Raw genomic sequence first — 26,929 nt, forward strand, 5'->3', positions numbered from 1 at the left:
TTCCTACTTTCAGCTGCTTTCAATTCATTTTCATGTTCAATGAAAACAAACTTAACGGACGCTTGAAACTTAGAGAAACAGCTTTTAAAACCTGCCGGTGCATTCAAAGGCTCCTGAGAAACTAAAATATCTGAGACTCAAGTGCTGAAATGAATCTCATTACAAAATCTGAATATATATTCAATTTTGTCCAGATTGTGTCATTAGTGCAAGAACCAGAAGACAAGACGATGACTAGAAACATGGGCGGTCTCCAATAAGTTTGAAATGAACTCCTCGGTACGTTCCACTGATGTAATGTGCAGCAGAGCATAAACACGGCGGCGTCTGAACGACGATCGCAGCGAACTGGTCTCACGTTTCAGTCCGAGCTCTCCTCACACGAATCACCTCTGAAGTGCGCTCACTCTGTCCGCTTACCGTCTGTGTCAAATGTTCCTTATTACCAACAATGCTTTGCAAAGTGGCCGAACCCGGATGAGTAGTCTTCTCTCTCTCTCTCCCCCCCCCCTCATGAGGTGACTCGTGATTACCAACAAACGTTCATTTCTGCCCATCAAAAGCATGATTCAGACAATTTAAATCCTTCAATCTATGCATGAATCAGTGCAACTTGTGACCTAGATGTAGTATTATTATATTTATTTACATACAGTTGTCCACTATGGCTGCAGAAGTTGCATAGTCATTCATCCTAAACTTTTCCACACATATGCCCGAACTCGTTCCCGCAGTCCTACACTTATAATACTTTTTTGTCAAGTATTTAACTCGCACATTAAACAGAAGCAGACTTTACCACAGGGTTATTTCATGTAGACTTTTTATTCTTGGAATAACCAGAAAACATATAGTGATATATAAATATATACAAGTTGCCTCTATTGTGATAGAACTATTTGGACCGGCGCTCCTACTCACGCACATATTTTCCCATAATTCCAACTACTCGGGAGTGAGAAAACAGTGACTTTTTTAGCTGGAAGCCTCTGAAGGGACCCCCCCCCCCCACCGTTTACACTACTTGCCAGTGCCTCATTCACCGACAGTACAGCTGAGCTCTTGTGTGTGTGTGTGCCATAGATAGCATGTTCATTTAATGAGTGAATAATATCCCCCTGCATGTCCAATGAACTGTGGGTTGAGGGCATGGGTCAGGGGGGGGGGGGGGGGGGGGGGTGATGATAACACAATAGGAGTGTTAGGGAGTGTGGGAACCGATTCTCCACCGGGACAATAGACCACTTCCCAGTGGCCACAGCGTGCCCATTCACTATCAGCTGCAGGGCCGGCGTAGCACGGCGCTGAATAATATGCACCAGCTCAGCACAATGCTGCTTTCTCCCAAACAAGACCAGACTGTTTCCTCTCCCAAAGACAACACAGGCCAGCTCTCGCCTACACACAGCCCCATTCTCACATGAGCGGTCTCTTTCCACGTCTGTGAGCGTGTCTCTCTCTCTCTTTCTCCCTCGCTGTCACACACACCAACTGGAGGGTGGCAACAAGGCCGGGGATTGTGCTGATGGGCTGGGGCTGCCGTGCCGTAAGTAGGCCACCGTTTCTCTCCACCAGGGCTGCTGCTGCCGGTCGCTCAGATATTCTGGGCTGAAATGTTATTAGTGTAACCCAGTTTACCCAGTACCAGTTGACTGCTGGAAGAGGCACCGTCAGGGACACACACACACACACACACTCAAGGACAACGCACACCAAGAGGTGGGAAGGAGGGGGGGGGGGGGGGAGGGGGGCAAGATGGTGCTGAAACAGGAGCAAGGTGATGAGAGACGTGACCTCGATGTGATGAATTCTGCATAAAGTGGAGTTACCGTGTGTGTGTGTGTGTGTCCACTCTGGTGTGCGTGCGCCCTCCGGTTGCTGGAGCAACAGACCCTGAGAACCAAAAGAGAGAGGGGCGGGGCTAAAGGGAGAAGGCGGAGCTAAGAGGAGCAAGCCTGAGAGTGCGTTGACACACAGACAAACACACACACACCAGAGGAAGTGAGAATGTATCATCCTGTGATTTCAATAAAGCTATTTGTATCTCTAAGGTCTCACTGCTTATCATATAAAACGTATAAACAACTTCCTGTTATATATGCTTATTATATATTATTTTTCACTGCAATAAAACACAGAACCAATAAATATCTTTCCAACATATCAATGTTACAATATATATATATATATATATATATATATATATATCTCATCACTGATCTCCATTCATTTTTACTTTGCTGTGATTAGCCCAGAGCTATGCTGCTATATTACAGTATCTAAACAAAGACCTACGTATAAAAACTTAGTGTATATTTAATGATTCCGCATTTATCCACCTGGCCAAGTGCAATGTATTTAAAAGTTGCATTCAGTTATCGATCAATACACTTTGTCGGGACTACTACTGTCTATACAGTATAGTACGTTTAATTCTTATTTCTCACGCTTCTCATTGAAGTTATCTATGCTATCCATCCTTTCTATTGCTGCGGTGACATTTCAGTTTGAAGTATATTTCTCACCAAACTATCAGTAATGTTGTTTACGTGGCTCACTGCCTCACTGAACTTTAATAAAAACATGCTCCTTCTCATCAATGTGGACACCACAACGCTGCATCCTGAGATCACGTGACCACGCATGTCACCAGAAGGCCGACACATGTGGGGCTGCATCTGTTTAACATGTCTTCACATGAGACCAAGATGTGTAAGATAGGACAGAAGAGAAGACACTATTCATCATAATGTTGTCTATTGTCTGTGTATTCTGCACGACTTAAAGAAGGACTTTATTGCTGGAATGCTGTTAAGCATTCCAACTATTGTTCTTCGAATCTTTATTCAACTTCTTCTATTTCTTCCGTCGCACCTCTTCTTCTCATTCATATTTTAAGCTACAGAAACCGTTCAACTATTAAAATGTTCAGCTCTTTCACCAGAGGGGTGCTATGACTTTTCATATTTCTAACCTTTAAACTTTTTGAATTATTAAGCTTTTTATTTTCAATGGGATCTCTATGGAGAATATTTTCAAGTGGCTTCAGGCACACAGGTGTTCGCGATTGAGCCAATTAGTGATGTTGATAAACACACAGACTCACAGACACACGCGCACATACACTCCTCTCCCTCTCTCTCTCCGTGTGTCTCTCTCATACAGTCATTCAGGTCTTAGGACTCTTTAGAGGTCTTTCCCCCCCCCCAAAATTAGGCTTTTTTGTTAAAAAAATGAATGCTCTTACTAATACTGCTGCTGCTAATATAGTATTACTACTACAACTTTTGCTGTTGCTACTATTACTACTGCTATTACTGCTACCATCAAAATTATTACTACCACTACTACTATTACTTATACTACAACTGCTACTACTACTGCTATTCATGCTACTAAAAGTAGTAATACTACTACAGCTATTAGTACGACTGCTACTAGTACTACTACTACTGCTACATCTTCTACTGCCATTACTATTACTACTACTGTGATATTAAATACTACGACCAATACTACAGCTATTACTATGTCTTCTACTCCTAATTACTAATACTTCTAATAATACTTCTACTACAACTTATACTACTACTAGTAGTTATTCTAATGCTACTAATACTTCTACTAATAATACTTCTACTACAACTTATACTACTACAAACATCACCACTGATGAATTTTTTTAAGCCACAGAAACTGTTCAAATATCAAAATGTTCAGCTCTTTCAGGAGAGGTGTGATATGACTTTTCATATTTGTAATCTTTAAACTTGTTGAATCATTAAGCTTTTTGCAATTTGTTTTTGAATTGGATATCTATTTTCAGCAATGTTTTTGAGATTCATTTCAGCTTTCAAACGCATTTTCAGCAGGAAATGCATTTTCTAGTTAAATGGCGTAATGCGTTTAAACCGGACACACAGACGAGACTGCGTGTTTTTAAGAGGCAGTGTGACACGTGTCTCGGTGCCTCCAGCTGCTGTGGTGTAACGTTGGGTAACAGTTATTGCAGACCTTTTAATGTTGGTCGCATTATAGTGACACGCAGTCATTTATCTACACAGTCTGTTAGCAGTTTAGCTGATAAGCTAACAGACTAGCTAGCTATATCGTGGCTGCCATGACAAGGACTCCCGTCTCCCTTACCTGCATGGAGTCGGCGCTGATTATCTCTCCCAAAAGCCGTCTGCCGATCTCGATCGCCAACTTGGACTTCCCGGTGCCCGTAGCTCCCAAAATCACCACCAAGGACGGGACCATCGCTCTCCTAAAAAAGGCTGCACCACACTGCACGCTACCAGCAGCGGACGCCGCCATGATGCCGCTTTTCCTCGGGCGCTCGCCCAGCTGACTGCTGACGCGCATGCGCAGAGGACGCAAGCGATGAGAGGGAGGGCTCCGTTACTAGGCAACAGGCAGCCGTTACTGTGGCAACATTGATTGATGGCGAGGGGGGGGATAACGCGCTGGGCCTCTCATCTTATGAGACTGGATATATGTAAATTTAACTGATTGGTTTGCAGCTTTATTTATTAAATTATATATTTTATGTATAGATATATATATGTATATATTGTATATTTTTTATTTATTAATTTATATACATATCTTTTATTTATTTATATATATATTTATTTTATATATATATATATATATATATTTTGTTTTATTCATTTATATACATATTTTTTTAGATGTATTCATTTATATATATATATAATATATTTATTACTTTATATATATTATATATATATTATTAATTAATTTATGCATGTATTATATATATTTTATTTATTAATTTATATATAATGTATATTATTTTTTAAATTTATATATTATATATATTTATTGATTATTTCATAAGGTGACTCATCTCTACTTATAGCTGCAGGAGTGAACTACTCAGATTGTCTGAATATAAAAAGACTTTGAAGAATTACAGCATCGTTATAATTGTTTCTATGGAAACTGCCGGAGCTCTGCAGCAGTGAGCATAGATGCTTGTTGCCATGGCGAAAGATGCCAGGATCAGTTAGTTACCTTGGAGACTGCTCAGAATAAATCGCGTGTGGGGAGATGCGCGTTCAATCGTACAGGTGGTTGTAATGGACAACAAATGTGTGCAACATAATAATACCGGGTTCAAAATAAGCTTTAAATTAAATAAATATATAGCTGCAGGATAATTATTCTTGTGGCGTGAAAGAGACAAACATAAGGCAAACATGTCATTTATGGTGTCAAACCATGAATTTATTATTTTTGACTTACTCTTCATACATAGAGGCTTATGAGGTACAGAAAAAAACAAAGTGCTGAAAACAAGGCTCCAAAAATCTCCATAAACTCCCAAAGTAAGTAACAAACGTCCGCCGCTAACGTGACAGCAGCAGAGACCAGTGACCAAAACAAAAACATTTTTGCAAACCACTGCTGTGGCCGCACACTATTGAGAAATCAAAATCAGGGCTAATGGTGGTTTGTGCTGAATTCATGAGCGGAAACGTCAATTCACAAGATATAAAAGGGACATTAATGACACCGAGACGCTCTCTTCCAGTCTGTGTGGGTCTCGGGTTATGTTACAGATACAGATTATAGTGTGTGGAGTTTCCTGAGTGTTGGTAGTAAGAGCAGCGCATGCTACTCGTCGTGACCCGAGTCGTTTACAGTACTAGTTCAAAGGGCTACAGTGTTCTGTCGCATGGCTTATGGGACCAATAGGGAGCACCAGGTTTGCAACAACAAAAAGCAGTAAAGTCACTAAAGGCTACACAGCCAGAAGTGTAATCGGTAGATCCTCTTAAGTGCCCCTCCCTCCCCACCGCCCGCGCCAGATTTAAGAGAGTGCTACAGCTGTAGTGATTGGATTGAGGCATTCAGGTGCTTTTCCCACTCCAGAGAGACGAAAGCAGACCACGCACGCATAATGTTCAGCACATAACCACCAGCGAAGCCCCGACAGCTGCAATAACGAAAACAGTCATTAGCTCACACTGAAACACAACTCTGTAGGAAAATATAGTATAAAACTTTTGTCAAATCTCGACTTGTACAAATAAAATAAACCCCAGAGACAGAAGACGTAATAAACGGTAAAGAAAACAAGTATTGCCAAAAAAAAAAAAAACACATAATGTGGTGACAAAGTGTCTTAGTGTGATCAATGTTCAGTGAGTGTTTTATTTTGAGTCTTTTTTCATAATCATTTTATTAACAAAAATAGAAGCTTTGAGTTATCTTTGAAAAGCCAGCAAGCCTGGCCGCGGTTTAGGACGTAGGGCCAAACAAAGACTAGGATGAGTATAGTAGACAGCTCTGGTTTTGGTTTGGAAGGGACTGTACAGTAAGGGTACTATATACACATAACATCCAACAGGATAGTCTACGTACATTGAAAGGCTTCTACAGGCATTACATCAAATGCAAAACAATATATCAGACAGCGAGATGAAAGAAATACACTCATTGGGCTTCATCTCAAAAGCAAAAGTTGGCATTTTTGATGTCGCTTAAAAACATACTGATTTAATTTAAGCCATTCCCGAAGTTTCTTTTGGTTGATAATTTGAAGCCAACATTCACCTTTTGGCTGGTCTCCATGGCACAACAATAATAAAGAACTTTATAGTGTTTTTGCAGATAATAGGACAAAAATCTCAAACAATGCCTTTTGTGGCAACGTATTTTCAAATTTTCTCCAAACAATGCTACAAAACTGGTCGTTCCCGTGGGCGTGGTGCTGCCGTTTAAACATGCATGATGCAAGAAGGAAACACTCGAATGGGAACCTGCAGGCACACAAGTTAGGCCCTGACCTGAGCGATTCCAGAGGCGCAGAACATACTATGTCCAGTTGTAACGTCATTGTTGCATGAGTCAGTAGTCCCACTACAGCCCCCCCCCCCCATTGCATTTCCATGATCAGCGAGCAGAAGTGTGAGAAACAAGAGGAGGGATGAGAAAAGACGCTATGGAGAACACTAAAGGAGCAGAAACAAGGCACAACTCCATAATGTGTAAGCCAAGCGCTAAGGAGCAGGGGACTGTAGAGAAAATGAAATGTGAAGGAGACTATAGAGTGGGGGGGGGGGGGGGGGGGGGCTTTAGACTGAAGACAGAGGAGACATCGAGCCCCATCGCAGTGGAGGAAACGCCTGACTAGAACATGCAGCAGTTAGACAGCACAGTTGTAGCAGTTTATCAACTAGAAGTTGCCGCAGTCGCAGCGAGCCTTCCCGTAGCGAGCGTTTTTCTTTCAGCGAGGGGAAATCTAACAGTTGGGCAAATCTATATTGAGTAGCCACGGACATATTCATTTGCCCCGTACGATCAGTCCCCAGCTCGCTGTCCTGTCCGGCTTGCGGCCTTGTCAATCACTCAGAAGCTAATGTGCAAACCACAAAAAATAGAAAACAAAAACAAATCCACCCGCACTATTCCAACGTGACCAATTCAAAGTGAACATTAGTGTCTCTCCTCCTTCATGTAGTCCAGTTCTGTGAGCGCTCAGGAGCGTTTGAGCAGCGCCAGCCTCTGCAGCAGCTGCAGCTGCCTGGACTTCAGCTGCTTCCTCTCCTGAGCCTTCTGCCGCTCGCTGACGTGCAGCTGATGCAGGTACTCGGTGGCTCGCGTCAGGATCGCCACCTTCGGCGTCTTGGGGCAGTTCGCCAGGCCCGGGATCTCGTCCCGCAGCGACAGGAACCGCGAGCGCAGGTCGTTCCTCCGCTTGCGCTCGAGGAAGTTGTGCGCCTTGCGCTTGTCCGTGTCCTCGCAGTCCGAGGACTGGGGGCTGGAGAGGTGGCAGAAGGAGTGGGGCTTCGAGGGGGAGCTATGGGAGTGGGGGGTTGAGGAGGAAGAGGAGGAGGGAGGAGACGAAGGCGGCGAGGAGGAGGTAGGAGAGTAGGCGCTGAGGTCGGGCGAGGAGGACCGGGCTCCAGCAGACTTCCTGCTGTCTAAGTTCAGAGGGGCGTGGCCGGACCGGGGCTGGTGGTAGTGAGAGTTCTGGTGCAGCTGGGAGGAGGCCTCCTGCCGGACCCTCTTCCGAGGCGGCTCGACCGGCGCAGGGAGCGTGTCCGGGGAGGGGGCGGCATAGTTGTGCTGCTGCTGGTGTATAGAGATGTGGAAACGCTGCATGCCGAGGTCCAGGGGGTCCGCTCGCACCGTTATGGTCACTGGTTTGCGAGCGTTGACCAGCCGACGAGGTTTGCGTTGCTGCTTGTGCTCCACCGTCACCACATCAATCTCTTCTTCGTCATCATCTGAAAAGAGCAGGAGAGAAGCTATTAAACTACGTTTTTTTGGGGTTTTTTTTAAATGTGGTAATGACTGCAGATTGTCAGCTGAAGTTGAAAAGATGAGTCACAATAAGGAGCCACCTCCCTGGACACGCTCGCTCTGGCCTCCTGCCTCCTTGAACCAATTAAATGCTTGTGTAAAAATTAAGCCATACACCCTCATAAACCCCCCCCCCCCCCCACACACACACACACACACACACAGTGATGATTGACAGACCGAGGATGAGGGGCAGAGACGGGTGGGGAAGCCCTCAGGTGTGAAAATCGACAACCCTTCTTGTCAAAAAGAGCCGACTAATATCAGACGCTGCGCACGTTTAAAGCCACTTAGCTGCTCAGTTTACCAGAGAAGAAATGAGGCATGAGGAAAGGTCTTCATCGACTCGACCCTGGGGAGATTTTCAATACTCTTGTAAACTGAAACACACTTTTAAAGTAATTGCACCTATTCGACTGCTCAGAAAATAATAATCTCCATGTCAAATAACACAGTAAAGAGGGGACGGACGAAGGGATTTGGAGGGCGGGGCGCCGGCCTATTATGTGCAACAGCAATTACAAGACAGCAGATGTAATCTCATATTACAAGGCACACTCAAGGCCACTTGAGATTCCCTCAAGTGGCCCTACACCGGAGCTCAAAGCACACATGCATTTCCAATGATTGCGGAACGGCGTACAATGCCGCCTCGCACTCTCGTCAAAGAATTCTGCACGCCTAGCCGACCTCCTAAACGGCTAATCCCGCTCTATTCACAGCCCGGGCTGGCTCGGACCGAAATCCACCCACTGACACTATTGGCGCCGCAGCCTGTTGAGCGGAGGAATGCAGCAACAGGTTTTCCCCCTTTTGTGATATTCCACACACCGTTATGCATGGCCCGGGATCACATGGCAGCCTGCATGCCAGTCTCCATCATATGGGGTTCACCGAGTGGAAATAGAAAAAAGTGAAAAAGCTCTGGAGTCTTTGGCTAGACGTGGTGACTAAAAAACAAAATAAAAATAAAAAACAGGGTTGATGCTTTTCCCCCTCTATGTTACATAAAGTTCCAATTATAAGGAATACTCTCATTGAATGTGTGCCAAATGCGAGCAGGAGAGGATATTGTTATCATAAGTCAGACTGGAGGATCAGGGAGAGGTAGCAGCTGGTCTGCTGGAGCCCGGCCAAGCAGCAGATGTTTCAATGGGCGTGTCATGAAGCATGTGTTGCATGCACCAAGGTAACGCAATGCAGTCATCATGTGCCATTGCCAATCCTCAGCGCTAGATAATGGCCAATCAAAGAGACTTATTAACTACACGGGAGAGAGCGAAATGACGAGTAACCCTCACAAAATAAACTTCAAACAACAAAGTAGATATGCTTTTTGAAAATTGGAGGGAAATTATTAAAACACTACGAGAAAGCTCCCATACAGTGTGATTATGTTCACTTAACTACCTATCGAGTGTCTCAGACACATATTAACCTAAAAACAGGCTTTAGTTACAACCAGAAACCTCACTTCAACACAGCCGAACTATCAAAGAAAGCGTTTATTATAGCGACATGTTCCCATAAATAAAAGTACTACGTTGCATATTCTCACTGACCTGATGAGTCGGTGTGAGACTCTGAACCAGAGGACACTTCTCGCTTCTTGCAGCCACCGGTCAACGGGAAAGTGAGCACCGCAGCTGGGTCCACGCAGTCCGCCGCCAGTCCGCTGACGGCCGACGCGTCGGCGGGGGCGCACTGCGCCCTCCCCGGGGACGCGGCTGCGGACGCGGCCACGACTTTGGCGGCGGTGGCCCCCGTCGTCCCGGGACAGGGGGCGCAGCGCTCCCCTACCACTCTCTCCAGCTGCTGTCCGGCGGAGAAGCCGCTCCACATGCAGTCCTGGATGATGATCGAGCTCAGGTTCCCGAAGGAGTCATTGGCCGCGGTCAGCTTGCAGGGCAGGTCCTGCTGCTGCTGTTCGTCCTCCTGCCCCAAGAACTGAGAGACCCACTCCAGCTTGTCCCCCAGAGACGGGCACAGCAGCCCGACCCTGCCCGACCCTTCCACCGCCCGGATAGGAGACATGGGCGGGGTCGGGACCAGCTCGAATTTCTTCCATATGTCCTCGCTGGGCGCCGTGGACTTGAAGAAATCCTCGTCCGGGTCGTGGTGGTCGTCGTAGAAATAATGTTGGTAGTGGTCAAGGTGGTCCATGTCCCAGTTTTCATAACGAGGCGCGGTGTTGCTAATGCCCGGCATGGGGGCTGCAGGCAAGGGGGTGGGGGGGGGGGGGGGGGGGTGGATCACTCCCTGCTCCCTCTGTCTGCAGAGAGAGATACAGCCAACAGTGTCACAATTTAACCTACATTCTCACCGAAACGATCAGTCCGTAGACACGTTGCCCTCTGGGGGGAATGTGGCCATGCATACAGCAGCATATGGTTAAATAATGTTTTTTTTAAAGCTAAATATTGCCCTGCCCTTCAGGGAAACATCCCACTGTGGTGCAACAGTTAAACGAAATACCTGTAGCCAATCAGAGCACGGTGTGCCAATTAAGACAACAATAGTCCTTTTAAGGTCAATGGGAGCCATGGACACATTTAGGGGCTAAAATACAAATAACCCGATGCTCAGACGTGGCAAAGTTAAACTTCTCAATGTTGTTGCTGAAAAGTTTCAACAGCGTTTCATTACATAACGCTGCTTTAGTAGTAGAGAGGAGGAGCGAGTTGTTTCTGCTGACTGCGATTAAATTAGAAAGATGGAGATTAATTGGATAGACAGGTACCCGTCCTGCCTGCCCGTGATCCCGCTCCTCCGACAGCGGAGTCGTATGCAAAGTAGTTTACTGTGCTCCTTCTCGAGCTCAAACAATTCAGCTGCGCTGATCAGTTTAACTACGCAGCAGGCGCGCGCTAAATAAGAAAGGCTGCAAAAAAAAAAAAAAAAAAAAAAAACTAATTTAACCTCTATTCGCGCGCCAGCGTTGTTAAACGTCCTTGGTGAAGTTGATGTGGAATAAAAGTGAGTTTATTACCTGGTGTCGAGAGTGAGAAACCCGCCAGCGTCCTCATAGATCCACCGCGCGTAATATCAGTGTCCAAAAAAAAATTTAAATAAGCAGCGTCCACAATGATTCCTGACGTGTATTCTGCCTCAAATCTAAGCTGTTCCGGTTGGGCGTCTTCTTCCGGTTTTTAAACAGTTGTGGTGGTGGGGTAAAGAGTCCGTTTGGTCGCAGTCCCGCCGTGCAGAAGGGCTGTGCGTGCTTCGGCTGTGGTCACTTTCTTTTGCCGACTGCTGAACTAAATGGTCCGGGGGAAGGAGAGTTGGCTGTTATGCATAAAAGGCGGGTCGTAGTAGGAGAGCCACGCCCTGCGGTTTAAAGGCGCAGCACACTAAAAAAAAACCCGCGCATGGTGCTCTGCAGAGAGACACTGGTTTGATAAGATCACAAAGATTTTGCAATAATTAGCCACTTCCAACATAATAACATGTGCACACACACACACACACCTGTGTTTAATCATCACGCCGCTAAAGAAGAAAGGAAGGCATATTCTGCAGCGCGGAGAGATAAGGTGTGTGTGTGTGTGTGTGTGTGTGTGTGTGTGTGTGTGTGTGTGTGTGTGTGTGTGTGTGTGTGTGTGTGTGTGTGTGTGTGTGTGTGTGAGCGTGCATCTGTGCGGGCACTGTGATTTCATGCGGACATATGGCTGCAGTATCCGATGTCGCCCATGCATTATCACGGTCTCTGTAATCAATATCAAGCCTCTGATGTAGAGCCCCCCCCCCTCCATCCTCCCTCAGAGAGCCATTATGGAAGCAACCCTCTGTGTCTGCCACGACATTTGTGTGTATGTGTGTGTGTGCGTGTGCGTCTGTGTGTGTGTGTCACTTCGACAGCTGAACACACACGATCACAGACGCACACCAACTCTTGTTATTCTTGCCACACGAAACCCTCTCAGTTTTGCCCTTTTTTCTTCTGTTTTTTGGTGAGCTGTGAAACTATAAACTTTGGCACACTTGAGGATGGTGGTTGAGAAACATCCTTCCTATAACTGCTCCTCTAAAGCCCCCTCCCTCTCCGGCTTCGCAGACAGCGTGAAATTCTTGTCTCTCCACCTCATCTTCCCGTCAAAACTCAGACGCCTCCTCTTCTTCCTCCTCTTTCCTTCAACCCCATCTTCTGTCACTCATCCTCTATTCTTCTCTCCTCACTTTTTGCCCACTTCCCCCCCCCCAACTCTCCCAGCCCCCCTCTTGTGCTTTTATCCTCAGTCACCCCTAATCAAAAAGATCTTGACCTGACATGAAGCAGAGAGACCTCAGAGGGCTGCATCCCAGGAGAGATCCCACAAAGACACAGAACTCTTTCCCCATCTGTATCACTTTCTCTCTCTTTGGCTCCTTCCGCTCCTGATCCCTCTTTCTCTCATGCGCTTTTATCCTCGTTACATACTTTGAAATGCTTAATCTGCCTCCTCGCTTTGAATTAATCATCAAAGGTGAACGGGTGAACCGGCTCCTTCAAATGAAAAGAAAATAATGATGTAGATCAAGTGAGTTCAGCCCCCATAAGGAGCCCCTCTACTCCTTTAAATCATACAGTATGTACAAAAATGCACACACATTTCATTGATATGTAAATGTCAATATATGATTCTGGAACACGTTCTCTCCATGCAGATCCTCACATGGATGTGTGCCGCTTATCATTCCGATGGATCCTTGCATGAAAACAGTAACTTTTCATGACTTGTGAAGCATGATCAACCTCTGGTTTGTCTCCTTCCTTTTTCTTTTCTAGAATAAAACACACATGCCAGAGACGGTCTCGTAGGATTAGTGACACGTTTTCACTCATGATGAGGTACAAATGAAGTGGTATCTGCTCCCAGAGAAGCTGATGGTGTTACATTAAAGTGCTTGTGTGCAACAACGTGAAGTAAAAGTAAAACGGCAACCAACGGTGACTTAGTTCAACATTTTGGGGAATATCCTCATTCGCCTTCTTGCTGAGATTTAGAAGATTCTTACGTCTGCGCGTTAAATATAAAGCTACAGCCAGTTATCTTAGCTTAGCACAAAGACTTGAAAACAGGGGGAAACAGCTAACCTGGCTACCAGCTCCTTTAAGCAAAATAAAGTGAATGTTGCTGTTTTCCTTCCACACTTCCCAGCTGATTTTTTTTCTTTTTTTAGAACATACTGTGCATAGAATTGTGTTTCATTGTGGCGCCTCCAATCGTTACATTCGATGAGATTAAATGACGCTGCGATGATCCCGAAGGGGCAGTCGCAGCAGCAGCAAAGTGCAGTTCATGATGAATGACTTCATCGCGCAGAATATTGCAGATGATAATAAATAAATCGCAGTTATTATTCAAAGAGAGAGAAAAGTAGTGCAGCAAAGACAATGGGCTCACTTGAATAAACCTGTGTGTGAGTGTGTGTGTGTGTGTTTTGATCAGATTTACACATTGATTTGCACCAGATGTTAGTTCTCACCAGATTGTCAAAGAAAAGCAGCATATACATAGAAACATAAATGTGCAGAGGCTTGCTTTGTTCACTGTCACCTTGTAAATATAATTACAAACCTCTTCCTACAGGAACGTTAATATTTACGTAACAGGTAATCACTCAACGTGTGTAAAGAGATGATTCATTGCACTGAGGGGAAGGAACGAGAGAGGAGTGATGGGAGGGGATCGACAAGCGTCGCCCCCCTCCATCCCTCCCTCTTCCTGGGTCACCCTTCACGTCACTCCTCCAGCCGCTCCGTCTCCTCCCGACTCTGACCTTCCAGACTGCTCAATGAACACCTAGTCTGGGACCCGCCCATCAGTGTGTCTGAGGTTCACTTCATGTAATCTGGGAGGCTGGAGAGGAAAAGGGACAGCTGCTACCCACTGGATGGCGTTGACCTCCTGCTGACACACACACACACTCACACACGATAAGGAAGAGGATTGTCTTTCAGTCCAGATGCTCATTACGTGGAGCTATTGCACACTGAGCTGCACACACACACACTCTGTCTGTCTGTGGAACCCTCTACCTCGTCCCGTGTTTGTTTTTGAAAGGTTCAATTCACCCTAAATACAAAACAAACAGAACTTTCTGCTGGACGGACTTCCCGCTCTCCGACGGGAAACAGGAACCGTTTACGTAACTTTTTGTGTTTTTTGTATCAGCATCTTTCGGACACCGAAACCTATGGAGAAAAAACTCCCAAGCTTATTCTCTCAATTGTATTACATTATAATCAAATGAACACGTCGACCGTCTAACCTTAAAGTTACTGTGAGGAACTTTTAATTGGCGATGAAACAGCCTCAATACTGATGCCTCTATATGACCTACATAAGTAAACAAGACCATCAGGGAGAATGTTGGCTCCTTATATAGTTATTCTTAATGCTTGTCATCTGTGCCACCAGGTAGAGGGAAGGGGGGCCACGGGGGAACCAGGACTGAGCAGAGCGGAGTGTTGGAGTTCTGCTGAAGTAGATTGAGACGTTTTTTAAAGGGACTCTGGGGCTTCGGGAACACTGTCACTCTTGTCCGCACGGACCGCCAAAATCAACAGGAAATAAAAGTTCCTCGCAGTAGCTTTAACCATCTGACACCAATGCCGATAGCCTGAAACATCTCATGGGGGTTCTGCAAATACGGGGTGTCATCTGGATGGCCAGTCAGCTCCTGTCCGCAGCAGGCTACAGCCATGGCTCTGTCATGGCCACAGCTGTGCAAAAAAAAAACAACTGCTTTGTGTAATCAAACGAGAAATTGATTTGAATGAAACGGCAAACACGGCTAATGATTATCAGTTATAGAAAAGGCATCAAAGTGGCAGGAAATCCATTCAGCCTGTCACGGATACTACACTGAGAGCTGAGTGAGCATTCCTCATAGCCTTTCACATGTGAAGAACACACCGTCTCTGTTATGCTTAGACAGGTCAATTAAGTCTCTAACATGTGTGTGTGTGTGTGTGTGTGTGTGTGTGTGTGTGTGTGTGTGTGTGTGTGTGTGTGTGTGTGTGTGTGTGTGTGTGTGTGTGTGTGTCTATGAGCAGGCCAACCCAAATTACACATACGCCAACAGCAGTGATTGACAAGCTGATGTTACTCAGTTGATTCTCTTCTTTCTTCAGTGACTTTCATTGCATTCTGAGTAGAAATCAATTCGGGAGGAACAGGCTGTCAGCACAGACTGTACCCTGGAGAGAGAGAGCGAGAGAGAGAGAGAGAGAGAGAGAGAGAGAGAGGTAAAGAGAGAGAGAGAGGTAAAGAGAGAGGGAGAGGTAAAGAGAGAGGGTGTGCGTGTGAAAAAGAGAGGGGTATATATGTGTGTCAAAAAGCAAGGGAATAAGAAGTGTCTGCGGGAGAAGGAGGGGAAGTGGAGGGGAAAGACGCTGTGCAAAATAATGAACAAGAAGAGTGGGGGGTGTGAAGAATGTTAGACAACTGGGGAAGGGAGGGAGAAGGTATTATATAGGGAGTGAGGGGGGAAAGAGGGACAGAGACAGAAGGGTGAGAGAAAAAAAGAAACAGCATGATGGAGATTTAGGGAGGCGAAGAGATAGCAGCTCGCAAGAACAGACTTGAAGAAAACGGTACAATTACATAACCAATATTTGGCAGGGCAGCGTTATTGAGCATTCTTCAAGCATTGCACACACTGACAGATACACACACACAAAACCTCACACACACGCTCAGTCGACACAGAGTGCAGATAATCCCACGTGCATACAAACCGACGTAAATAAATACAAGCAAATAGTCCGCTCACATTCTGCCTGATGAACCGCCGGCTGTTTTGCATTCAGGTTACATAACGGAAATGCAAAAATGTCTGGGAGTGTATGCTCTTCTACTCCATACCAGCAGGCAGGACAGCTGTTTTAAAGAAGGTAGGACGTTTATAGGTTTAATTCTCATTTACTCAATACCTCGTTTTCTGGAAATGTTATGTTGAACTGCAGGAGAAGAGTTGATCATCGGGACTGCAGGCATCCTGTAATAATGCAATGCCAAATATAAAAGGTGGGTTGAACACACGTGGCCTCCAGCTGGAGACGGTGAAAAGCATTCGTTAATGTGTGTGTGATGGAAATGGACTGTCCATGTCTGCCTGTACCAGCAGCCAAATTATACGGTGAAGAAACAACAATTCAAGGTGCGTGAACTTGTGTTTCGGCCAACATGGGAGCAGTAAAAACAGGCCGTAAACACAACGTCGACACATTGTCCCCTCATGAAGGTGTTACCTATACATTGGTTGATTGTTTGAGTGCCCTGAACCATATGGTGCCATGATAAGACACCAGTGACTCTTTCCTGCCAGTACAACTTTAAATCACACTCACATCACTCTTGCTGACTCTTGCAAATATTTAGGAATCTGGCGTGACAATAAACCTGTCCTTCAATATTCATGTTTAACATTTGACGCCAGAATTAAACAATCAAACCAGGCTTCTTGTATGAAATGAAAGGATGTCTGTCAACTATCGTGCAGTCGACCTTCATGTCTGTTCTCAACTATGGAGATGTTCTGCGTGGTGCCCCATCAACACTCCAGCTGTTCATCACATTTCATACTCGTCAGTGTTCTCTGTATCACACGGTGGGATGGAGCTCCTTACAGTCAAGAAGAACTCACGGTCTTCATTTGTAAAGATCTCTACTGTTGAAGCTTAAAACTACCTTACCTCACAACCAGCAACTAAACTTAACCTCGGATGTGCCTCGTGCAACACTAATGCTGCAGAGAACTGCTAACTGCCCTCAGTTTACGTTCCAACTCAGATTTAAAGGCGAGACACGACATTACTTTTCATGCTCTGGTCAATTTTGAGATTTTGTCTCCAGACGAGTGGAAAGAAAACCTTTAATCTTCACTTCGGTGTTTATTTTACTACTTTGTCTTAATTCACCAAAAGTTATCTAATCATATATAATTATATAATGCCTCATTTTCACATTTAAACATAACATTTAAGAAAACTGGTGTTAATGTGTCATCAGCTGGGGAGGTTTCATATATCTTTCAGTTCTTTTTTTCACCTGATGTTCCGAATTATTATTATTTTAAAATTATTTTCTTTCAAGGCTGTTTTCTCTGAGCCAGAAATCTCCACTTCAGCAGAACTTACAGACACCAAGTTTCGTCTATATTCTGAAGGTTTTCATCGTGGGGTTTGTTAATCACATGTCATTTAGATCCAAAGTATTCGTGTTAATATAAGCAATCAACTAGGAAGTTTCCCGATGATATCTATTAGTTTAAATAGTTTTTTAGGATTCTTTTAATTGCTTTTAATTGCTATTTCTAGTTGTGTTGTTTCTGTTTTTTGCTGATTGCGTTCTGGTGACTCTTCCCAGACTTAATGAAAACAATGTGCACATTTACACATCCCGCAGACATAGTGTTATTTTGAATCCATGAATCAAATGGTAAAGTGATGAAAAATAATATTTACCCACCACTACATCCATAATCACATTAAAACCAAACACAGCATCTCTGTGTCCCTGTGCAGCTTCTGATCCCTTGCCTGAATCCAGCACCCACTGTGTTCCCTCTGCAGCGGACCAGAGCATCCTGTTCAGCAGTGAGACATCTAGTGGTGACAACCAACGCTCTGAGTCCCGAGCGTTTGACTCGCCGGAGAGCAAAGTGGCACCTGAAGCTGTAAACACGCAGAGACGGCAGGCCTTTTCTGTTCTGTTCACGCATTCAAATTCTCAGTGTGTTGTCAAGTGTTTTGCACATAATGTTCTCAATGGGCATAGCAACAGGGCAAATAGTTCTCAAGGCAGCAAAATATAAAATGTAACATTTCTGCACGTACATTGCTAATTTATCCAGGAATGTACAGACAAAAAAAGTACAAAAATGTAGCCACATCCTTGAATCTGCTCTCTGCCTCGTGACGAGAAAGAGCTTGGCTTGGCTTTGGAACACAGTGAAGATGTAGCCTTGACGAGCTGATACAGAACGGTCTATGTGTGTGTGTGTGTGTGTGTGTGTGTGTGTGTGTCTGTGTGTTCAGACAACAGCATCTTGGCGCTTTGATGCAGAGCAGATGTCAAAACAACAGCTGGCATCAAGAGGAACCCTCTGAAATCAAATGAGCGCCACAGATTGCCCGAGTCAAAGCCGGTGTCTCCACTGATCCGCATGCATGGACCCACAGTTGTGCAGGTGACACATTTAAAGCTGTCGTCAATAATCGCCTGGACAATGGGTCAAATGTCAACATGCGAAAGGGGTCGCTCGCAGAGTTTAAGCAGTCAACGAGCTCTTCGTAGCATGTTAGCATCTTCAAGCTTCCCTGTTTCGGTTTGTCTCATCGCTTTAGGCGGGTTTGTTTCAGCTGCAGCAAACACCTTTCCGCAGAGAAAGGGTCTCTGATGAAGTCGTTGTTTGCATAAATACCTGCTTAGCACCAAACAACAGACGACGAGGTGAACGTAGAGAGCCAGATATTTCTCTTAGGAGAATGTGAACACAGACAAGTTCAAATGAATAATGTTCCTCAGTCTGCTGGATTTAAAGCAGCTGTTTTTGGGGATAGCCGGTACGAAAGTAACAGATGAGGAAAGTAATGCAGGTATTTTCTTTGAGTCCATAGTCTGACATGTCTAACTGTGTCAGAACGTACAGAACGCAACACTGAAGAAACAAGGGGAATTCTGTTGATACGTCATGCTGTCAGGGTGTTTTAACCAGAAAACTGTTTTGGATCACAGAAAGTAAATTCACTCTTTTTTTTCTGTTTTTGTTTTTTTATGACAAGCTGTGTTTATTGTTTCATGTGTTTCAAATGAGCATTGACAGTTTATTCAGTCCTGTAATGCTGAAGTTTGCCACATCAACGTTTTTCAGTATAAAAGCATGACATATTTACATAATATGTTTGCCATCACATATTACCAAAGACATTTTCAGACATGTTGAATTAAAACAAAAAAGATAAATACAAAATTCAAGTTGATACGTGTTACTTTCATCTCAATTGAAGGAGTCCAAAGTAACAACGCGCAACGTCCGTGAAATTATACTGAAGTCGTTCCACATTTGAACAAAATAACAAGCGGTGTTGTATGTCTTCTTGTGTGTAACGTTATATTTGTAAATTCCGTTTCCCTGAAAAGTGTTACTTTCGTAGCGGCTCTCGCATACAGATGGTGAACAGGCTCAGCTTTTGTTGGTAAAACACGATGCAGGATTCAATTATGACTCATCTGTGGCATCTCAATCTGTCTTAGTCAGCTTGTACGTTCTCATTCAGGTAAATATAAATAAATACTTTTGGTATAAAAACTTCACTCTTTCAAGGACAGGTGAGGGTCCTGAATACTGGTCCTGGACTGGTCTTGTAGCCTGGAGGCAAGAGAGGCAGGGATGTGTGGTAACCTACAGATGGGCGCCCAGACACAGATGGGCACACACACACGCGCACACACACACACACACACACACACACACACACACACACACACACACACACACACACACACACACACACACACACACACACACACACACACACACAAAGAGCACTGCAAGAAGATCAAAAGAGGGAGTGTGGCTTTGGCTCGTCAGCGGTGAAGACTGATGGACGGCGGCATCTGTGTTGGTTGGAGAAAGGAGGAAGCTGAGAGAGGAAGAGGAGGTCTGCACCGTAAATTGCAATAAGTTGATTTTACTTCAAAAACAACGAGTCAGGAAAACCGATTGCCTCAGGATTTTCGAGAGAAGTAGATTACTCTTTTGTGGTTGTTAAAGCTGAATAAAACTGTGTTTAGGCAACTCAGGTTACAGCAGTTAACTTGAGTAAAGTCAAAATCATGAATTAGGTTGACTTTAAAATGTTGGTGCAGACAACTTAAAGATCTGAGTTATGTTAAGTAAGCAGTACTCGTGAAAGAATCCTATCTTTACAAGTCCAAGTGTTCAGGAAACCTGAACATTGTCAACAAGCTGAACTACAAAGGTGAAAGCTGTTGAAACAAATAGAGAGAACATTTATGAAGGAGAACTGAAAGAGGTTATCTGATCGGTAAAAGAAGAAAAACAAATAGATTTTTGAGTTTTGGTGCTATTTTCAGACATATTGTCAAACCTCAGACTTTGTACTGAAAATGCTCGACGTGCTGCCAAAATTATGATGTAAACAATTGAAATGAAAATGCATTTTGTTGCAATACAGATTATTGTTCACTGTGATGAACAAACACTATTGTTGGTCAACAATATCGGAGGAGGATAAGTGGAGATGAAAGGAACCGGGAGACAACACCTCGCCTCATAATTATTCCTAATTGAGATTAATTGCCTTTTGAAGAGCGAGGGTAATTCCTATTGGCCCTGTGGGTGTGATCTCCCACACAAGGATGATTCAAAACAAAACAAGGCTGTCGGCGCGGATCGCATCAGTTGTTGCATTGTCTCACATGTGCCCACTTTATTTAAGTACAAGGGTACATTAGTCTCAGTGCCGCTTAGCAACTAAATACTGGAAGCGTGAGTGACCAGCATTAGGTAAACCACCACCAAAAATCTTATAGTTTTGTTTTTTTATTGTTTTGGTTCACTTGCAACAGCAACGGAGAGAGTTGTGTAAGTTATAAGACGAGGACGGAGTGTACGGTAATGAAAATAGTTTACCAAATTTGTCAAACCCCAGCAGAAAAAAGAAGTCAGTGCGGAAGTGTCGTAAACTGAGGGGAGCCGTGTTATATTTTACTCTGTAAATTGCTGCTGCTACAAACGAATTTCCCCCTGGGGATAAATAAAGTTTACATCTATCTGTCTATCTATCTAAGTCAATGAGAAAATGACTCTACTTCTCACTTGATTATTAATGAACATTGTCAACATAGGTTTTTGGTCTTAATCGCTAGTTTCAAGTCTTCTTCAATACAGCATGATGTTTATTTCGTAAATGATGGTCCCATTTAGAGTCAAATAGACAATAAAGCAGGGCATGCTCTAGGGCGGGGCTACCTTGTGATTGACAAGTCGCTATACCACGGCTACTAAGATGTAGCATTGTGTTTCCCTCCCCAGCTCCACAAGCTATATAAATATGGTCACCTCCGGCTCCAAAAAACAAGATGGCGACGGACGGAAATCCTGAACTAGAGTCTTCAAAACGTCAGTCGACAAAACCAATGATGTCACGATGTCCACTTCACAGTCTATGCTCTATCATGACGTCATCGGGGTTGTTTTCTCGTGCTCTGGTTTTCATCACTTCCTCTTCTTCACTGGTGTCACAAACATTATACATGCATACTTATATACATAGTCGGACTCTTGACTACAACGTGGTCACATTTGATGGACAGGGAGGACCCAGAAGGATTGTGGGAGTTCCTCATCATTGTCCAGCATTTGCTGGTGAAGACCACATATTCATTGGGTGTCTCTGGGTCCTTCACCTCGCTACAAAGGCTTTGCTTCTCTCCCGTCGCCCCTCACAAACTCCTCACACCCCCCCCCCTCACCCTCCCCCGCAACCACAAAAAACACCCAGCGATTGTCTCCCACCGGCCCTGCTGAGGAAGATACAATGGTTAACTCTGACAATAACTCCTGCAGCTCCTCCTCAAATGTAACCAAACTGAGGCAGCCACTATGTGCATCAATGTGTGTGTGTGTGTGTGTGTGTGTGTGTGCTCTGTGGAGCATATGGCCTTCTGACATCGCAGGCAGAAGGTCACAGTCTAAAGGAATTCAAGTCACTCTGGGAATCTTTCTGCCGCCGTTCTTCTTTAACAAACTTAGTTACAACGCACTCATGCTTGAAAGTGCAGGCGCACACACACACACACACACACACTTTAAAAAACATAAAAACATATTTGCTACAATGCCTTAGATCCAGGTTTTTGTCATTAAATTCGATTCATGAGCTATTTTGGTTGGAAACACCCTGTGACGCTGATAATGGTCTTCTTAATCTTTATACAGAATATCTACATTCACCTGTACAGCGTGGAGCTGATATATTGTATCCCTGACATTTATTTGTCTTTACTTTGACTTTTACATGTCATTATATTTTGGAGCACTGAAATGTTGCGTATGTGTGGATCAATCAGTGATGATAATGTAGAAGTAATAATATGACACTATGACTTGTACTTTTTACTTTTCTATTTCAGTAAATATTGCTGATCATACTTTTGTACTCATGAAATTGGGATTACAGGGAATGCAATTCACAATTTTTGTTTTTGTTTTTACATTGTGGTATTTCTACTTTACAGCAGTGAGTAAACAAGGGATCTAAATACCTGGTCTACCTTTGATACTATATAGCTTGAGGACACCACCATATAACTTAGATCTCTAAAGAGGAGCATCATGTTTCCCTTTTGAAGAAAAGATGAAAACTTTCCTGACATTCTCATTGTTTTTTAAACAGAGACATTTTGCTCTATGTTGCCTTTAGTTCTCGTCTCTTTTTATTCACCATATGTAAATGTTTCAGCACGATTTTCAAAATAAATGGAGGGAAACATCATCTCTTGTCTTCTGCACTGTACAATAAAAACCCCACACCGAACCATGTTTTGTGGTATGTATTGAACTACGAATTTTGCATAGCATTACACCCCTTGATACGCTCGCACACACACACACACACACACACACACACACACACACACACACACACACACACACACACACACACACACACACACACACACACACACACACACACACACACAGACAATCAGACTGGCCAGATGTAATCAGGGGCAGATATCAATGAGGAGCATCTTGTTACATCTTAGCTGTGGGGATGGAGGCACACTACCCCTATTGTAATGCTACTACCTTGGGGGGAAGGGATGGGGGGTCAAAGGTGGGGGTGGGATGAAGACAGTTAAATGCAAATGTTTCTGTTATCTTGGCCCATTGTATGTCTAAGAGAACAAAAAGCAGCAGTTGAAGAGATGACAAAGGAGATAAAGAAGATCGAAGGAACGAGCAGACATTTAGACCAAAAACGGGGGTTAGATACGGTGGTGGTGCTGAGCAAAGGGATGGTGTAGGGAAGAGGGGGGTTGAAGTGATCAGACCCGAGGGAAAGCCTCTGACGGTGGGCCGTGGTCTCTCAGGTGGAGGCCTCTTGCCTCGGGGGCCCTGGCTAGTGACAGATGTCTCTCTCTCTCTGAAGAAATAGCAACAATTCACCACTAATCAGCAGATGATACTGTAACAGCAGGGGGGGGGGGTTGAAAAGACAAGTAAGGGAGAAGAAGAAGGGGGGGGGGGGAAAGGAGTGCTTGTGAATTTACTTTCCCTGAAAATATGTGATGCAGGACTCTTTCTATTCTCTCCTGTATCTGTGCGCATGTTTGCACGTGGCATTATTTAATGCAACATTGCATCTATTCACTCCACTCTCCCTCTTCCAAGATACAGTGACCGTGATGAGAACGTGTCGCTGGCATGAATACATGCTGACGATTACAATCTCTCCTGTTTGTGCGTGCGTGTGTTTGTGTGTGTGTGTGTCCCAACCATGGCTGTAAATCCATCTGTGCTAAGGCTGGTATTATCCGACCGGTGTCTGGGTGTATATCTCCCATGCTGACACGTTCTTCAAGGGGGGGAAAGCAGCACCCATGGGCGGGTAGTGCTGCGATGGCAATTTGCGGGCACTTGTCTGGTGTATTTTTCTGCATGCATGTGCACGTGTTTGCGATTTTTGCTGTATGTGTTTGTGCATGTCCATGTGCATGTGTTTGCGCCAGTGTCTGACTGCGGTGATGTAGTATCCTCCGGGGACGCTCGTCCTCAGATCAGGCTTGCAAATCTTTGTGATTGATCAGTCTTCTGCCCCCTCCCCATCCCCATCCCCATTCCAATCCGATTCCCACCTCGCCCTCTCCTCCCACCCCGAGGGCCCGCTGGTGATTAATCACTCAGCCAGTCAGACAGGTAGAGTGTGGCATCATCATCCAATACTCGGCTTAAAGGGGCACACTGAGAATTGGTGGTCAGCTAAGTGATGACAACAGAAAAGAAAGAAAAAAAAATCACCCAGTGTGTCCACCAGCAGTCCCTGAAGGAATGATATTCATTTACATTCACTTTGTGATGCGGCAGACAGAAGGTCTGCACTGGAAATGACTCCATTGCTCAGAAAAAATGAGTTAATTCATTCAGCACTACAAGCATTTTGTGAGAATTCTTCATATCGTCCCTTTCCAACCTAAAAAAGAACAGATGCAGTTCAAGGATCAGGAAAAATGTGGCCCTGAACACTGTGTGCACATCCCAAGGCCCTTTGAAAGGAGGAGGTGGGGGAGCCTTCTTTTTTTGTTACTGATTTGTAGCCACTGCTCTTGATTGTGTTGTAATTGCTTTGTGTGTATAAAACACGTGTGTCTTCAGTAGAGGTCAGGGTCCCATGTTTCATGTCATTCCACATGAGAGAAAGTATCTGGACAAAAACATTGACTGCTTGTGTAATCGGAAGAAGAAACATTTCCCAGAATATCTGCAGCACACATGAATGATCCCACCATAGAGGGAACATTGACTTTTACTGCTCCCTGCTGGGCGAGTTGTTTTCCTGCACACAAGATCAATTATTCCCATCCTCTCGGCCAACATCTCGATTAAAGGGGGCACATCATGAAAAACTGTTTAGTACCTGTGCACATACATTCAGGTATCTGGAGTGATTATCAAGCCACAAACGCTTCAGTTTTTCATGGGCCGCCATCAGAAAACACGTGATTCAAACAAGCCATTCAGATGCCATTCAGGCGCCACTGTCCATGTCACATACAGGCTCATTACAATATACCACCGAGCATCTGAGTACCTCCACCCACAGCTTGAGAAAATTAAAAAGGGACTTTTCCTGGGGGGTGGGGGGCTTAAAGAGACAAGCACTAAAAAAGAGACCGTATGAGAAAAATAATGCTTTTACATAAAGCATGTAAACATGTTACAGAAGAAAACCCAAAATACATACCTGAAATGAGCATAACATGTCCCCTTTAAGTATCATTGTGTTTTTTGGTAAGTTTCCCTTTTGAAAACACTTCACACACTCCTCTTTACCAACATGCAGCTCAGCACAACAATTAAAGGTGTTAAATTAAACATGAAAAACATTAATATAGCAGCAAACAACTATTTGCTTTTTAAAGACAAAGTGGAGTAATGTCTACCTGAGCAGAGAATTAAGAGCTTGAGAGCTTCTCCTTGCTTTGAAGCCATAGGCCGGCTGCACGTGCTTTTAGTGCATGTCAGTGCATGTGAGCGTGTCCCACTAGCTCATGGCCGCTGCTCTGCACTGCTCTAATACTAATAAAATACTAAATAAATACTAATAATAGTTTTGAGATGACAAGGGGCCTCCGGTTCCGCCACAGGGAAACACTGTAAACTCAGTTGGCGTGTTTTGACATAGTTTGTACTGTTAGCGCTGTTAGCGCTGTTAGCTGCGAGCCGCCGGCTCAGCTAACCTGTTAAGAGGCGTTGAGAGGGATTAGAAATCTCCCATTTAGCACCTTTATTGTCACATTTATGCGACCAAAACACTTCGGACGCCTCTCAGGATCAACTCGTGTCATAAATTTGGCAGCATTTTCCAACAAAAAATAAACACTGTTTGTGCACACAATTGGATATTTTATATAATATAAATAATTCTAGAAGGCCACCTCTTAATAGCACTGATTGTGCTACTTTATGGTAAATATGTCAAAGAAATGAATCAGAAATGCTGCAAAATGCTTCAATGCTTTATTATACAGTAAGATTCCCGTTATGCAATCCAAAACAAAACCAGGACAGCAACATCTCAACACAGAGATATCTTTTGCTTGTCCCGTTTCCTCATCTCAGCAACACGGATACTGTAATTCTACAAATATTCCAGAAGGCGGCAGCAGAGTTACAAAAATAAACGCTCAGAGACCAAAGGGATAGAGAAAGAGTAACTTCATAGTCACTCTATGTACATATAGCTCTATAATTGGTGGTTATCTTGTTAATGTGGTGTATAGTTGTTGACTTCTGCAGGGCATCACTTCCACCTCACCAGATCATTGCCAAAGAACAAGAAGAAGAACTTGTTAGAGAGCTACACCTTGGTACTCATGTTGATAAGAAATAGAGTCAATATGCAGGACGGGGCGACAAAGGCTGTATCTTCTGCAGAGGTTTAATGTTTCTAATATTGACAGGCCCCTAAAGGTGCTCGTCTACGGAGCCAGTAATCAGTTCTTACCTTCACACTGATTGCTGTGAAAAGAATTTCCTCTTGTGGGACGATAACGACCTTGTACTGAACTGAATATCCAGCCGATTTCAAACAGTAGCTGACAGCTTTAGGGAGGTGCTACGAGCGCTAACATTCGGAAGAGTCCTGCTCATTATGAAATTGCCCTTGTTGCCACCATATTGTCCTTGGAGTCATTCCACATTTAGGGTGCTGCCCCAGCCCTCCAGGACATACAAAAGTCGCAAATCAAACCACTCTGGAGAAGTTGACCATTGTTGACAGTTTACTATACAATCATATCGACTTTGTGAACCTTTTTTATCATCCCACAACCGATAGGCCACACTTCAAAGA

General features: G+C 44.2%; 2 protein-coding genes across 3 annotated transcripts in view; both read right to left on the reverse strand.

Moving 5' to 3' along the window:
• The window catches only part of trit1 (tRNA isopentenyltransferase 1), a gene marked incomplete at its 5' end in the record, with an annotated part of 34,438 nt that extends 30,121 nt beyond the window's left edge, over window positions 1-4,317 (reverse strand). For both annotated transcript variants that reach the window (XM_079287689.1, XM_079287688.1), the window contains one exon: window positions 4,147-4,317. In XM_079287689.1, coding sequence (XP_079143815.1) covers window positions 4,147-4,317 — 171 coding nt within the window. The remainder of the gene's footprint in view (window positions 1-4,146) is intronic.
• A 2,786-nt stretch (window positions 4,318-7,103) lies between these two features.
• myclb (MYCL proto-oncogene, bHLH transcription factor b) lies at window positions 7,104-10,551 on the reverse strand. Its single transcript, XM_079287955.1, has 2 exons — window positions 9,900-10,551; window positions 7,104-8,261 (listed from the first exon to the last, which is right to left on the reverse strand). The coding sequence occupies exons 1-2, from the start codon at window positions 10,543-10,545 to the stop codon at window positions 7,510-7,512; spliced, it is 1,398 nt and encodes a 465-aa protein (XP_079144081.1). The 5' UTR covers window positions 10,546-10,551; the 3' UTR covers window positions 7,104-7,509.
• Window positions 10,552-26,929: the final 16,378 nt, after the last annotated feature.

The sequence above is a fragment of the Melanostigma gelatinosum genome, assembly GCF_949748355.1.
Source record: "Melanostigma gelatinosum genome assembly, chromosome: 17".
Taxonomy (NCBI): Eukaryota; Metazoa; Chordata; class Actinopteri; order Perciformes; family Zoarcidae; genus Melanostigma; species Melanostigma gelatinosum.